The following is a 16,417-nucleotide window of genomic DNA, read 5'->3' as shown; positions in this document are numbered from 1 at the left end:
GGTGGGAGGGATCAGATTTGAGCACAAGAGGGCGTGGAGGAGTCGAAGAGAAGTGGGAGGGTGGAGGAATGGGGTCAAATCAAAACAAACAAGGTGATTGGAGGATGAGGACGGGAGTGTGAGAGTTGGTGGAAGGGGAGAGAGGGAGGAGGGGAGGTTAAGATAGATGAACAAGAGGTCGTGGAGGAGAAAGAGGGGAATGTCGAATAGGTCCCAACGGACTTGAACAAGGAATAGTTAACTGAGTTGCTGTCCAGTGCATTATTAAATTGGTTTTATTTAATTTAGTTTGCTATATAAAGATTGACTGCTATACTGTTGAAGAATTTTTGGGACCATTACTCAAGACTGGAAGTTAAATTATATTCAATATCCAGTCAATATGAACCAATATACTCATGAACCAATATACAATAGAATGAATATAAAACATTCCTGGAAAGCAGCATGCTATATAAATATATTCTGCATGCACTGACCTATAACGAAAAATAACTTTATGTTCCCGGACATAACAGAATAGTGTGGGTGTAGATGAACGAACGCTGACATATATGGTATTTGAAAGAACACACAGTTTCTCCACACACACAGCTAGACCATCCTCACTGATATCTTGAGAAGTCAAACGAAAACTGATACAACTACAGATCCATCACTTTCATCCGACTATCAACACATCAACAACGAGGTCGAACTTTACTACATCCTTCCAGCCTGAAAACTATGGGAGAATGTTAAGTTTACAATGCCCCAGCCATCATATATATATATATATATATATATATATATATATATATATAAATTCCTTTTCTGTTGGAAATATTTCAATTTCCTACTTGAATTATTCAAGTAGGAAATTATTCGGTTTTATCTTGCTTCCCTCACGCCATTGTGTAATTTACACGGCATTATTACCCCAATTGTGTTTTTATCTCTTCCTCGCTTCACCTAATTTATTGCTAATTGTCCACAGTTGCTTACTTTCTTTGCGTTTGAATGGATGGGAAAAATATATATTTTTTAAATTCTCTATTTTTCCCATTTTGGTTCTTTCATGTTATTGTGATGTGTTGATTAAGATGAAAGTTGAACGTTTCGGTCTGTCAGTAATAAAACAGAGCTATCGGAGCTATCATATACATACTTCTTCCTGTTATCACGGTTGCACTTCTAACAGCAAGCAACCACACACGAACCATTCACAAACAAGTAGCTAAACACGATCAACCAAACCTTCCCCCCCCCTTTACGTGTTATATATTCTTTAGAAAGACTCATTAATCACCTATTTTAAGATAGATATACGTTTTATACAAACACAAAACCATGGAAGATACATGAACATACACTACCAACAAACCCTTCAAACTTTGATCTAACAATAAAGTAACTCACTCTAGTTTTCTTTGTAATCGATTACACACACAAACACACACATAACATGTACTCAACACACACACACACACACACACACACACACACACACACACACACACACACACACACACACACACACACACACACACACACACATCCTGTTACTAATATTTGAAAACGGTTTAACGAATGGAGTAAGCTCCTTCCTATTAATGTTTGCTAATAACGTAAAGCAAATAGAGCGAATCAGAAATCGGCTACACACTCCAGAAATGGTCTGAGGAATGCATACTAGAATTAAACAATGAGAAATGCAGAGTTATGAAGATAGGGATGGCAGAAGACCCCCAAATACAGCACAGGATAAAATGAAGGCAACTTTCACATGTCAAAAAGAAAAAGATTTAGGAGTACTAGAACTCGAGATGAAACACCTGATGTTCATATCAGAATAACGACTCCGACCTAAACCATACTTGCGAACCTTTTGCTATCCTTCAGAAACTCAGGTAAAGAACCCTTCCGAGCCTTGAATGAATTCTTTCTGCGATCTATTCTTAAATATGCTGCCCGGTATGGATCTTCTAATAGGAAAAAAACTGCAAATGGTTAAAAAAACAATCATCAATGTTGGTTCCTGAGTTAAAGGAACAGAGCTATAAAGAAAGGCTGTGGAAACTGGACGTACCTCGCTTTATTAGAGGAAAGAAGGAATGGGATGGACATGATACGGACACTGCACTCACAACTATGTAAGTACAACTAGGTGAATACACAAACACCCACACACACACACACACACACACACACACACACACACACACACACACACACACACCGACAACCCCACACACACACACACACACACACACACACACACACACACACACACACACACACACACACACACACACACACACACACACGACAACCCCACACACACACACACACACACACACACACACACACACACACACACACACACACACACACACACACACACACACACCGACAACCCCCCCCACACACACACACCCTACACACACACACACACACACACACACACACACACACACACACACACACACACACACAACCACACACACACACTCACCCACACCCACACCCCACACCCACACACACACACTCACCCACACCCACACCCACGCAGGAGAGGCTAACACTGGTTCAAACGACAAGAGGCAACTCAGAAAAAACCTACCAAAGCACTCTAAATAAATTGGACCTTCTCCTCCCTCCACAGCTCACCACGACGAGCAATTAACCCGGGGAGCTGACCGTGAAGAACCAGGCAGAACAGCAAAACACGCCGTAGAGGAGGTTTTAAGGAGAGAGTGAGAGGCTATGGGTAGGGGAGTAGTGAAGGCAGAAAGGGAGATGGAGAGAGAAAACAGTGAGATAAGGAGGGGGAAAAGAGAGTGGTATAGAGGTGTGTGTGGGACAGGTGATGCTAATTGGTTTAGAGGAAAAGATGGGAAAAGACTTCGAAGAGAAACAATGAAACTCAAACCGAAAAGGTAACTAAAACTTGAATGTTTACACAGACACACTGGCATACACATAGGAGCCTGGTGGCTGAGTGAACAGCGCCAAAGACTCATAAGGGTAGAGACCGGGGATCGATCCCCTGCGGTGGCGGAAACAAATGGGCGGAGTTTGTTTCATCCTGATGCTGTGTTCATCTAACAGTAAATAGGTACCTGGGAGTTAGACAGCTGTTATGGGCTGCTTTCTGTGTGTGTGTGTGTGTGTGTGTGTGTGTGTGTGTGTGTGTGTGTGTGTGTGTGTGTGTGTGTGTGTGTGTGTGTGTGTGTGAAAAATGATTGACAGTTATGAGGCGGGCCGAAAGTGCCAGAGCTCATCCCGCAAGCTCAACAACTAGGTGAATACACACACACACACACACACAAACACACACACACACACACACACACACACACACACACACACACACACACACACACACACACACATACACACACACACTCACACACTCACACACCTGACCAAAGAGCCAGAACTCATCCTCCGCAAGCACAAATAGGTGAGTACACGCACATAATGATCTCCCAGAGGGAATAGACTCGCTCCTCTCATTGTTTGCTGATGATGCAAAAAATATGAGGAGATAAAGGCAGAGGAAGATAGTATGAGGCTACAAGATGACCTAAACAAACTGAAGGAATGGTCAAACAAATGGCTAGTAAAGTTCAACCCGAGGAAATATAAGGTAATGAAACTAGCGGGTGGAACTAGGAGGCCAGACACTGGATATCGAATGGGAGATGAAGTCCTTCACGAAACGGATAGAGAGAAAGATCTAGGAGTTGATATCACGCCAAACCTAAAGCCTCTTAAAGCCCACATCAAAGGAATAACATCGGCGGCGTATGCGAGGCTGGATAACATCAGCACTGCCTTCAGAAACATGTGTAATGAATCTTTTAGAACCTTGTATACCACGTATGTAAGGCCAATCCTGGAGCAGGCGGCCCCAGCATGGAGCCCGTACCTTGTCAAGCACAAGTCGAGGCTAGAAAAAGTTTTAAAGTATGCCACTAGGATAGTCCCAGAACTAAAAGGCATGAGTTACGAGGAAAGGCTGAGGGAACTGCACCTCACGTCGCTGGAAAACAGAAGAACTCGGGGAGATATGATCACCACATACAAAATTCTCAGGAGAATTGACAGAGTAGATAAGGATGGATTATTTAACACGGATGGTACTCGCACAAGGGATACACAGTTGGAAGCTGAGTAACTAAATGAGCCACAGAGACAGTAGAAAGAAATTTTTAAGTATCAGAGTAGTTAGTAAATGGAATGCACTAGGTAGTGATGTGGTGGAGGCTGACTCCATACATAGTTTCATATATAGATTTGATGGAGCTTGAGAAACTTGGGAATCTGTACACCAGTAGAGTGACAGTTGAGAGGCGGGACCAAAGAGTCAAAGCTCAACTCCAAGAAGCACAACTAGGTGAGAACATCTAGGGTGAATACACACACACACTTCCAAATGAACACAGTCAAAGATTACCGAATAGCCTAAGGCGAAGAAACCTAATTGTATAATATAAACAAAATCGGAGGTAATATGATCTCAACGTAGAAGATATTGAAGGGAACTGAGAAAATTGAGAGGCAACAAAGCTGAGAGGAGAAGGAGGGGAAGGAGAAGTGGGAAATAGGAAACACAGGTAAACCAAGGATACGAATGAGTACAGGAACCACGAAAACAATCAATGATCGGGATAGATTAGCTTTAATACAGGGCATTGATGCCAAATTTTGCACTCCGCTAACACAACCAGGCAAGCTAAACGAGGCAAGGACAGGTAGGTAAGTTCAAGGTAAACTCACACACACACAGACACACACCCGCTCCCTCGGAAGACTTATATACGCTGGTGAGAAGGAAAAAGGTAAACTCTTCCGACCTAGCGAAAATGGCCCTTCCGTTCAACGTCTTGGTGCAGCGTTCCGCTGACAGGATTCAGGCATTAGTTTAGATTAGCTGCGGCGGTGGCTTGTGCTGCCTCTGTGTTGAAACCTCAAGCCCAGTGCAACCATCTTGCGAGGCGGTAAGATGCCGTGGAAAGGGAGGAGACATGGGATGAAGGAAGGAAGAACAGAAAGGAAAAGCAGAACGAAGTGAAAATAATATATTTATGGAGAAATAAAGCGATTGAGAAGGAGAGGGACAGAAATATCGAGATATTCTCTCGATATTTATTATCTTGATATTTTATTATCGAGATATTCTCTCGATAATAAAAAAAATCTTTTTAACGTCTCTGTGGCTCATCTGGGTACTAAGTTTCCACCTGTGTCCCCTTGTTCGTGTTCCACTCGTGCTGAAGAGTTTGTCTTTGTCCACCCTGTCAATTCCCATTGTGTCCATCCTGTCAATTCCCCCCCCCCCCCACACACACAATTCCCCTTGTGTGTGTGTGTATGTGTGTGTGTGTGTGTGTGTGTGTGTGTGTGTGTGTGTGTGCGTGTGTGTGTGTGTGTGTGTGTGTGTGTGTGTGTGTGTGTGTGTGTGTGTGTGTGTGTGTGTGTTTGTCCGTGCGTGCGTGCGACTTAGAGTGTGTGTGTTTACATGAATCAAAAACTGTTAGCACGTGTGACCAAGAGCCATATGCGTTGGTTATTTATGAGAGAACCATTAATGATCAACCCACCTGAGACAGAAACTACTTTACACAGCTAATCAAAATGATAGAAAATACCCTCCCCCCAAAAAAATAATAATAATAATAATAATAATCTTCCTAGGAGAGCGATATCTTCCCTCTGAACCCACAACGCTTCATTAAATACTGCAAATTTTATTGCATATACGCAAAAATCACATTCAAACGTTTATACGTAGACAACGAAATATTTGCACAAAGTTGACAAACCACCATTACAGCTGAGATTACACATGCATCTACACATGACAACAAAATACTTGCTTTACTGTATACTGTATACTATACGGGACCTGTGAAAGGTTTATCAATTTATAAATAAATGTCCCGGAAATACAACTTTAAATATTTGTAATTATTCTTTATCTCCATTATCTCTTTACGTTCACTTCTTTTCTATCAAGATTCATTCCTTTCCTTCATCTTTTTATTCTAGCCTTCCCTCCCATTCTCCCTCTCACTCTCCCTCCCACTTTACTAAGGCCAGTTCTCAGCCTATGATGACTCGGGCTCTCCTTAATACAATACCCTGGAGAAAATTATTGGGTCATGTGGTATCGGGTGGGGTGGGGGGGGGGGGGAGGAGGAAGGGGGGTTAGTGGTGGCGGTGGTGGTGGTGGTAGTGGCGGTGGTGTGGGTGGTAGTGGCGGTGGTGGTGGTAGTGGTGGTAGTAGCGATGATTGTGGTGGTAGTGGCGATGGTGGTGGTGGTAGTGGCGGTGGTGTGGGTGGTAGTGTCAGTGGTGGGGGTGGTGATGGTGTGGGTGTAGTGGTGGGGTGGTAATGGTGGTAGTAGCGATGGTGGTGGTGGTGGTGATGTTGATAATATTGTTGGGTTTTAATTTCCTTTTTCCATCCCTCCATTCGTTTCAATCCCTGTTTTTTTTCATCACTTTTTACCCCTCTCTCTCCATTCCTCTATCTATAATTTTCGTCTAACTTCTCTTTTATCTCTTTCCATTCCTCTATTCCCTTCTACTACCTTCCATTCCTCCTGTATTCCATCATTTCTCTCAATCCTTACCCTCTATCCCCAACCTCCTTCAGCACCTCTCTCGCTCTCTGTTCCTCCTCTTAACCTACCCAAAAGCGTACGTGCTTGGTTCCAGTAATGATGCCTTTTCTTTTAACAACTCTTGGTTAGTGCTTAGTCGACCCAACTCTCCATCACAGGCGGTATTTTTTTTTCTTCACCTATTACTCCTACATCTTTTCTATTCAACTTTTTCTAAATACTTCGCTCTTCTCCTCCATTACTCATTCCTCTGGACTTTGTACGTTTGGTTGGGGTGTTGGGCTTAAAGCCCATCAACATCTGAAGGGTTATTAAGGCCGAGGTATTTACCTCATACTGACTCACTGGTATATTTTACCTTCCATTCTAGGTATATTTTCCTTTCCTAAGTATACTTTATACTGCCATTTTTGGTGTATGTACACAGAGATGTGGGATACACCTACCGATGAGTATGTCCTCTCGGTATGAGTGTGTGTGTACTCACCTAATTGTACTTACCTAATTGTGCTTGCGGTGGTTGAGCTCTGGCTCTTTGGTCCCCGCCTCTCAACCGTAATGTATATATCTCTAAATGTTGTTAAATTTACCTTATTTTTGTTTGAAAATTGAATTCTATTTCTTCTTGTTCTAAATTAAATCTGTATTATTGTTCGATATGTAATAGATTTTTTTTTCATTTTGTATTTTCTATAGTTTGGATTTGTGATAAATTATTTTTTAATATAATTATTAAATATTGCATTATTGCACGCCATCCACAGTTGTTTGCAACTGGAAATGTTTATTCTCTATGCCTTCGCTTATTGTAGGTGTGGGCCCCCTACTGCCTACACCTGCAGCAGGTGTGGGCTCCCTGCTGCCTACACCTGCAGCACGTGTGGGCCACTACTGCCTTTACCTGCAGCAGGTGTGGGCCTTCCATTTATCCGTATATTTTATTTAACAATTATTATCATATTTTTTTTATATATGTTCTCAATTCAATTTTGTTTAATCTTGTTATATTTCCAATTATGTTCTTTCTACTTCCTTTGTGTTATTACTTCATTTTCTCTTCCAACTACTCAGCCTTTCACCTGATTCCCCCTCAATATTTTGTTCTGTCTATGTATCTGTCTCTAAATTACTATCGCTATCTCTTTATCTCTCTCTCTCTCTCTCTCTCTCTCTCTCTCTCTCTCTCTCTCTCTCTCTCTCTCTCTCTCTCTCTCTCTCTGTTTCTCACTTTCTTCCATCGTTCCGAAAGTTTACTAAGGTGCGCTTCCCCGGAGCTCCGGCCCTTGGGATTAATTTTAGGCTTGGCGTTGCCTTAGTGGGAGTGAGGTGAGAAAGTTAGCCCGTTTTTGTTTTTATGGAGGTGTGTGTAGGGAGAGGAGGGTTGTAAGGGTGTGGTGGTAGGTGGGAGGGTGTTGTAAGGGTGTGGTGGTAGGTGGGAGGGTGTTGTAAGGGTGTGGTGGTAGGTGGGAGGGTGTTGTAAGGGTGTGGTGGTAGGTGGGAGGGTGTTGTAAGGGTGTGGTGGTAGGTGGGAGGGTGTTGTAAGGGTGTGGTGGTAGGTGGGAGGGTGTTGTAAGGGTGTGGTGGTAGGTGGGAGGGTGTTGTAAGGGTGTGGTGGTAGGTAGAAGAGTGTTGTTGGTTAGGGAGCAGCATAGCTTGGAAGGTACACATATATATATATATATATACCTACTTAAAGTCTCCTTTAAATGCGAGATTAAGCCTTAGCTCCTGGGCACCGCAATACTGGCAGTCGTTTGTCTAACGAAGCGTCTCACTGTCACATTGCTCCAACTAACATTTATGATAAAAATAGTGTTGACATCTCTGACGCCTTTGCACTCAAATTTTCAACAATCCAAATCCTCTTTTCATATGTTGCCAAATACTGAACATGTGTTCTCTAATCCTTATAATTTTCTCTCAGAATCGCGTATGTCTGTATCATGTCCCCTCTCTCTCCCGTTTCCCTTTATGCACTTCCCTCTCACAGTTCAATCCTAGCAGGTACAAACCTCGCTGCACACCGCTTTATTTGTTAAAGTTTTGCTTTAAGTTTTCATAGATTCAAGGTCGGGGTGACATACTCCACATATGTATGTATGTGTATTTTTGTGTGTCCGAGTATGTGTTACCTTGTGTCTATGTGTAAATATGAATCTGTACTTGTGTGTGTGCTCGCAGAATTTTAATTGGAAGGTCGAACACCAGAATTTTCAGTTGTCGGTCATCAAATATACTGACTCAATGGACTTGCATATAACTCTCAACGTAGCATAAAGACCCTTGAAAGTTTTATCATCCAGGATCCTGATTGTTACCCTTATGGTGACAGCGTTATTATCCTCTGTGCTCCTCTGGTGCCGGGCTTTGTGTTATGTCTGTTCTTTGAGACGTTTAATTTTTCGTGTTCTAGCATATTTGTTCCCATGTGGAGGAAGAATTTGTGTAAGCGTGTGTGTGTGTGTGTGTGTGTGTGTGTGTGTGTGTGTGTGTGTGTGTGTGTGTATGTGTGTGTGTGTAAGACTGAATGAGCCTGAGCTTCTGACTATAAGGCATGCTTGTAATTGATATAATTAAACAGAAACATATTACTTTTTTCAGCAGACTTAATGTCATGGCTTGGCAGGGATTTCAAAAAGCTTCTAGACTTCCCCTTGACACTGAACAGGAAAATACAACAACATCACGCAATGTGCATGTGTATGTGTGTGTGTGTGTGTGTGTGTGTGTGTGTGTGTGTGTGTGTGTGTGTGTGTGTGTGTGTGTGTGTGTGTGTACACTTATGAATGTACGTGGATGATTACAATCGTATTTGACTTCACGTATCAATGTATATACGTGCATCTCAGAGCGTACATGCACTCGTGGAGAAATGCTTGCGGTGTACTTTTTGGAAGTAAGAGAAATGTCGACCTTTTGGGAGCGTGGAGCAGCAGGCGTGATTGATTACATATTTCATCACATTTTATATATATTTTTCGGCTATCCAAAATATTTCTCGCTGTGGGACGGAGTCTTGAGGGAAGGTAGGGCAAAAAGAGTAGTGTTATGGGGCTGAAAGAGAGGGGAAAGAATTATGTGTGTGGGGGGAGGATATCTATTGTTAAGGGGAAAATGAGGAATAAGAGATGATGGAAGATGAGAGGAATAAACAATAATAATATATTCCAACAAATGAATACAAGAATTTGCAGCCATTAATTAGCTCCTGCGAAGGTATTTCGTTGTTATAAGCAATCCCAGCGTCTGTGGTATGGATGTAATCGATGGTTGAAACTTTCTAATGAGTCTGATTCAGTGGTACTCTATGCCACCTTATTCCATCGTTATGGAATCCATTTTCGGTCCACTGTTCGGCCTTTTTTTTTAAATCTCAGCATATCAAACTGGAATTTAATGTTTCGTGCTGTAACATTAATTGACATTCTCAGTAGCTCATTTGCTGTCCTCGTGGCGTAGTGGTGAGACGCTTGCCTGGCGTTTCGCGAGCGCTTTTGCCTGGGTTCGTATCCTGGCCAGGGAGGATTTACTGGGCGTCAATCCTTAACTGTTGCCTTTGTTTACACATGAGTAAAATGGGCACCTGGTTGTTAAACGATTTGGCGGGGAATATTCCGGGAAATATTAGGATTAAGAACTTGCCCGAAACGCTATGCGTGCTAGTGGCATTACAAGAATGTAAGAACTCTTGTATATATAAAATAAATAAACCACTTACTAAACTATTTTAGCCACATATGAATTGCTTCAGACTTTTCCTGAATTGCTGTAGATTTGTTCAGAATTGCTCCAGCTTGATTGTCTGTGAAGTGGGTTGTCTCGTTTATATATATATATATATATATATATATATATATATATATATATATATATATATATATATATATATATATATATATATATATATAAGAAAGTTTTTTTTGTTAATTTTTTTTGGCGTCGTGTTTTACAATTTCGGTAATATTTAAATGATATCTTGCATCTCTATATTTTATTTAATACGATTCTACAATTGTCACCACTTGCCAATGTTCAGCCGATTTCGGAAGTCCAATTCAGGTCTTCTCGCAGCAAGTCTTAATGTACGTCAATGTTTAATACCCGCCACAATTTAGTGTCATCAGTAAATTGACTATTATTGCCGCTCGCTCCGGTACGTAAACAATTTATTCACATAGTAAACAAGAGAGATCCCAGGACTAGGCCCCGGGGCACTCCACCAGTAACAGCCTCTCTTAAGTTGAGTACATTAAATTTGATGCATTGTTTCCTTTGCGACAGAGGGGAGGGGAGAAGAGATTATAATGGAGGAGGGGAAGGGGAAAAGAAGGATTTTAGTGGAGGGATTATTATAGTGGGAGGAAGGAACATGGGAGAATATATGGGTTAAGAGGATTTTTCTGTATGACTTATGTCTGTGTATATGTTTGGGTTAGTACTGGAAGATAAATGACTACGTAGGCTTTGTAACGCAAGGGAAGGAAGGAGAGGTATGGGAAGAGAGAGTAGATTGAGGGGAGATAGGCGGAGGGTGGTTCAAAGAAAGAGAGGTAAAGAGACAGAGAGTGGGGTGAGAAAGGGTGTGAGAGGCGAGGAAGTAGAGAATTTTGTGAAGAGGAGAGATGGTGAGGCAGTAGAGTGGAATGACGTAAGTGGAGAGGATGAGATTGAGAGGTAAGGAATGGGAGGATATTGTGTGATGGGAGAGGGGGAAGTGCAGGTGGGAGAGGATGGAGTTAGAGAAACACAGGGCGAGAGAGAGACAAAAAAAATTAAGGGTGTGGTCTTTTTTGAAATGCATTTGAGAATAGGGATTAAAGACAAAAACAGTGAGGGGGGAAAGGAGAGAACAAGGGTGGAGATGTGAGGGAATGAGAGGGAAACGATGAACACTTAGTTTGGAGAATTGGGATAGGAAGCAAGTGAACGCCATCAGGATGAGAGAGCATTAATGTTACGCACTAATGGCTTCTAATACGGGGAGAGAGAGGAAGATAGAGAGAGGGAGGGAGAGGGAGAGAGAGAGACAGAGGGAGAGAGAGAGGAAGAGGGAGAGAGAGGGAGAGGGAGAGGGAAAGGTGGAGAGACGTTAATAGAGATAGCCAGGAGTGTGACTAGCATAGAATACCTTCTCTACTAAACGAAAAAAAATAAAAGTTTTTCAGCAGTAAGATAACAGCAGTTTAAAGAACAGTTTCAATAACGTGTCACCCAGAGCACATGTGTGATCAAAGTTTCACTTTCTCGATATAATCAGTTCTACACATAACTACGTCTGAGAAAATTGTTAGATCAAAGACAGTGTATGGCTTGGCAGTCCCAGTTACGGGATTGTATTCTAGCTTCAATGGTATATTTTATATATATATATATATATATATATATATATATATATATATATATATATATATATATATATATATATATATATATATATATATATATATATTTATATATATATATATATATATATATATATATATATATATATATATATATATATATATATATATATATATATATATATATATATATACTTTCGAATGATAATGACATTTAAATGATATGTAAGGGGTGTTTTGATCAGTATTAATGGGAAATTCCAATGGATCATTAGGAACTAATTACAGGTACCTTTAGATCGCTAATGGTGATCAAATGAGGCCGAATATAACCGTTGATGTATTTAACTCAAATACTTAATTAGCTGTCAAGGATGGTTAGATTCTCACATCATATCTACAACAAGGGTCTCGTTGTTATTGATAATAACAATAATAATAATTTAACATTATTATTAGTTTTATTACACGCAAGAAATCTCATTAACATCATATATCAATGAACAAATCCACAGGAGCCGTGCAAGGATTCGAATCTATACGCTGGGAGTTCCCAGGCACTCTTTAGTCACTGAACCACGACCATGTTGTGGTTCAGTGGACTAGAGCGCGTCTGGGAACACTCTTGGCATAGGTTCGAACCCTCAACGAGGCGCTTGTGGATTTGTTCATTATTATTATTATTCCTTCAATTGTTTCCAGACAAATATTGGATTTCAATATAATTTTGTACTTTATTATTATCTAATACTTATAGTAATAGTAGTTAAAGTAGAAGCAGCAGTAACAGAACAGCAGAAGCAGGAGAAAAGGCACAAGAAGTTACAGAAAAGCAGCAATGGTAACTATAACAGCAGCAGCAGGTTAGCAATAAGCAACAATAGCAGTAAGAGAACAGCAGCTGTAGGAACAGCAGCGGTAACAATTGCAGCGACAGTAGCAGCAGTAACATAACAGCAACAGTGTAAATTTCAGCATTAACAGCTGCAGCAACATCAATAGCAGTAACACGAGTAATAGCAGAAGTAGAATCAGCAGCAGCAGCAGCAGAAACCGTAATAACATCAACCGCGGCACCAATGACAGCAGTAAATGCAGTAAAAGCAGTAGCAGGATCAGTAGACGTACGAGCAGCAGCAGCAGCAGCAGTGACAGCATCAGCAGCAGCAGCATTAACATCAGCACCAACAGTAAAAACAGCAGCAGCAGCAGCAAATTGAACCTTCTCCATGTCGCTGTAGTCAGACGGGGTCGTCCCTGTGCCATTTAGAGTATTCCCTGATCCTTCCAAATTATTCCAGGACCGAGTCATCACAGAAAGTATTTTTTGGGCAGTTTCAGCTGTCAGAAATATTAACAGTAACGTAGATCTGCGTTAGGTGCCAAGTGTTATCGCTGAACTCCCGCATGTTATCAGAGAAAATATATTGAAATTCGTGAAATCATTCGTGTTATTGCTGAAAGGATTTGCTGGGATGATATATGGTTGATATTATTATAATCATTATTGTTGCTCTCTATAATTTTTTGAGTATAATTGTGATATATGCTATCGTCTCTCCCTCTAGGCTCAGGTGATGGGGGTCGTGTACCACAGAGAGTCACATCCCCTCCCTCCCATTCATCAGGTGATGACTTTCCTGGGCCCTTGCTTATCACCGCTGCCTCCGTCTCTGCTGCGTTTGCCGACGACGAGGGCGATGAGGCAGCAGCAGGAGGAGGAGGAGGAGGAGAGGAAGAACAAGGATTAACAGCTACAGCTTCCGCTACAGCCAAAAATAACAGTGTTACTAACATCACGGCGCAGCTTGGGGCCTCTGTGTTCCTCCCGTGCAAGACTCACCACTCAATGGAGAGACAGGTGAGCCAGCTTCCCATTTTCTCACCTGTTCAACAATCCTTCCATACCTGATCCACTCCGATCCTATCTATTCCACACCTGCATTATGCCATCCCTCAGGAGATGTGATAGACAGCACACATATGCTTCTGGGAACACACCTGCCATAGACAGAGACTAGGTTTGGACTCAGTAGAAATATAGACCTATGCATAATCTACTCATAAATGAGACGACAGGAAGTAAATTAGAATTAGGCAAGATTCAAAGTAGAAACCTGAAGCATTGAAAGGTATTTGTAGCTGCTCATCTAGATTATGCTCACAGATAGAGGATTAGAAGTTCACCAGGTGGACTGTAGAGAGAATTATCGGTTTTATAAACACAATAATCCATGAAGGATGTAATTAAATAATCAGAATGGAGAGCAGAAGCTAGCCAAGTCAACTGATGTTTAGACACAATATTGGTATTCAAATTCAGCGAGGCTGTAGTAAAACTTGCCAATATGAGAGAAGTACAACAGGTACAACGAAGGCGATAGAATGGAAGCTAGAATTAATCCATAAGTAGTGATGTGTAATATTATTATTGAAAAACCGAAATTGTAGGTAGAATGCAAATTCAATTCTAGAAGCCACATTTACAACCTCTTCAATGCCAACAAAATAGATAGCAAACAAGAAACGGAACTTAATAATAGCGTACACAATAGTAAACCTGGGCGCATAGATGTTAGTAAACCGGGGCACTTAGATGTAAGTAAACTTGGGCACATAGATGTTAACATATATAGACACGAAGTTATGTTAGTAAACCTAGACATATTTATATGTTAGTAAACCAATACGTATAGATATGTTAGTAAACCTAGACATATTAATATGTTAGTAAACCAATGCGTATAGATATGTTAGTTAACCTAGACATATTTATAAGTTAGTAAACCTAGACATACAGACATGTTAGTAAACCTAGACATATAGACATGTTATTAAACCTAGACATATAGACATGTTAGTAAACCTAGACATATAGACATGTTAGTAAAAATAGACATTTAGATATGTTAGTAAACCTAGACATATAGAGATGCTAGTAAATTCAGAAAATTCCTGTTCATATTACCAAGGGTACCCATGGTATAGCACGAGTTCCAATTCACTATGATGGGAGGATATTAAAAGTTTTTAATCTTATTATTTAGGTCTTGGTGAGAAAAAAAAACGAAAACTTGGTTTTATGATTGACTGGCAACCTCGGTAGGTAAAACAATGTTTAATTTATTTGTCATAAATTGTTAGGCTATAAAATAATCTATGCATCTACTAGATTCTACGTAGAAAGTTTTAAAGTGTTTCCCCGAGACAGAAACAGAAGGTATACTTGCAAAACCAATACATGATTTGGTCTTAGAAACTAAATAACCTCTTCTTATTTTTATATTAATTGATCTTCAAAGATAGTTGCATGTCTAAGAAAGCTTCTTGAGAAAGTTGATGAGTTAACTAATTACATAAACATATTCAGTGAATGAAATCAAAGAAAAATAACAGAGATCTTAGTTTTGTACTTAGCAATACTTCTGTATTAATAAGTGCAGTGCAGGTATTACAGAAGCATTGTAAATTCAATACAGGTATTAGATAAGATTTTCTAAGTACGAAATTGGAATTAAATTGGAATTGAAAATACAATTCGAGTATTGGAGAAATTTTACTAAGTAAAGCAAAAAAAGGCCTATTACAGGAAAATTTATATACACCTATACAGAAAAATTCGTCCTCATAAAATGAAAGTATTTATTTTAACTATTTGGTCGAAAGTACCAATATGTAGTGATGGACCATCAGAAAGTTGATTTTTGGGTATTTGAATTTTGACAAGTTTAACCATGACATAGATATATACGCTTAGGTTTTATATAGGACATATAAATGCTATACAAGGCCAGGGAATATTTAAATTTGGATTTTAGCTTTATTGTATCAAATTAATAGTACAAAAAAGTAGTTTATTGGTGGTCGATCACTTCCTATTGGCACTTTGGACCAAATTGTTATTATAAGTACCGTCATTTCAGGAGGATGGGATCTTATAAAAATAATCGAGGAAGCAGTAAGGTCGACCATGCACATCCTGGCAGAGCTGCACTGTGACATTAAAGATTTTTTTATTTTTGTTAACTCTGTCTATTTATCCGGCAATATTATAGATGTGGCTGCTTCGTTTCCTTGTGCTTGCACGGGTTGCTCCTAAGTGCTTTGATTCAACCTCTCCAAGTTCAATAACCTGGTGTACAGGTTCCCAAGCTTATTGGAATTAGATTTCTTCATCATATTCAGTTCACTCTATATGCTAAACTCTTCTGTCAATGAAAAAATATTTCTCATATCGCCGTGGTTCATTCGAGTATTTAGTTCCCAGCTATATTGTTTTTAGATCAGTCTTGACAAAATTTCTTTCTTGATCTTCGCTCACTAAGAAGTCAAAGGGCTTCTTAGAGCTAAGGATAACATCCTTTAGCTTCTCATATTCTCATATTTGTCAACTCTGAGCCAATTCTGATGGCAAACCTCTGAAAACACTCCGCCTTCCTTTTTTTGTATTAACAGGTAAAT

The 16,417-nt window shown here is 40.2% G+C and overlaps 1 protein-coding gene across 4 annotated transcripts in view; it reads left to right on the top strand.

The window, feature by feature from the left end:
- LOC123760767 (opioid-binding protein/cell adhesion molecule homolog) overlaps positions 1-16,417 on the top strand; it is a 230,214-nt gene that overhangs the window by 169,581 nt on the left and 44,216 nt on the right. For all 4 annotated transcript variants that reach the window (XM_069328233.1, XM_069328234.1, XM_069328232.1 and 1 more), the window contains exon 3: positions 13,525-13,817. In XM_069328233.1, the coding sequence (XP_069184334.1) occupies positions 13,525-13,817 (293 nt within the window). The remainder of the gene's footprint in view (positions 1-13,524; positions 13,818-16,417) is intronic.

The sequence above is a fragment of the Procambarus clarkii genome, chromosome 21, assembly GCF_040958095.1.
Source record: "Procambarus clarkii isolate CNS0578487 chromosome 21, FALCON_Pclarkii_2.0, whole genome shotgun sequence".
NCBI lineage: Eukaryota > Metazoa > Arthropoda > Malacostraca > Decapoda > Cambaridae > Procambarus > Procambarus clarkii.
This window is presented reverse-complemented; position numbering and strand designations above follow the sequence as displayed.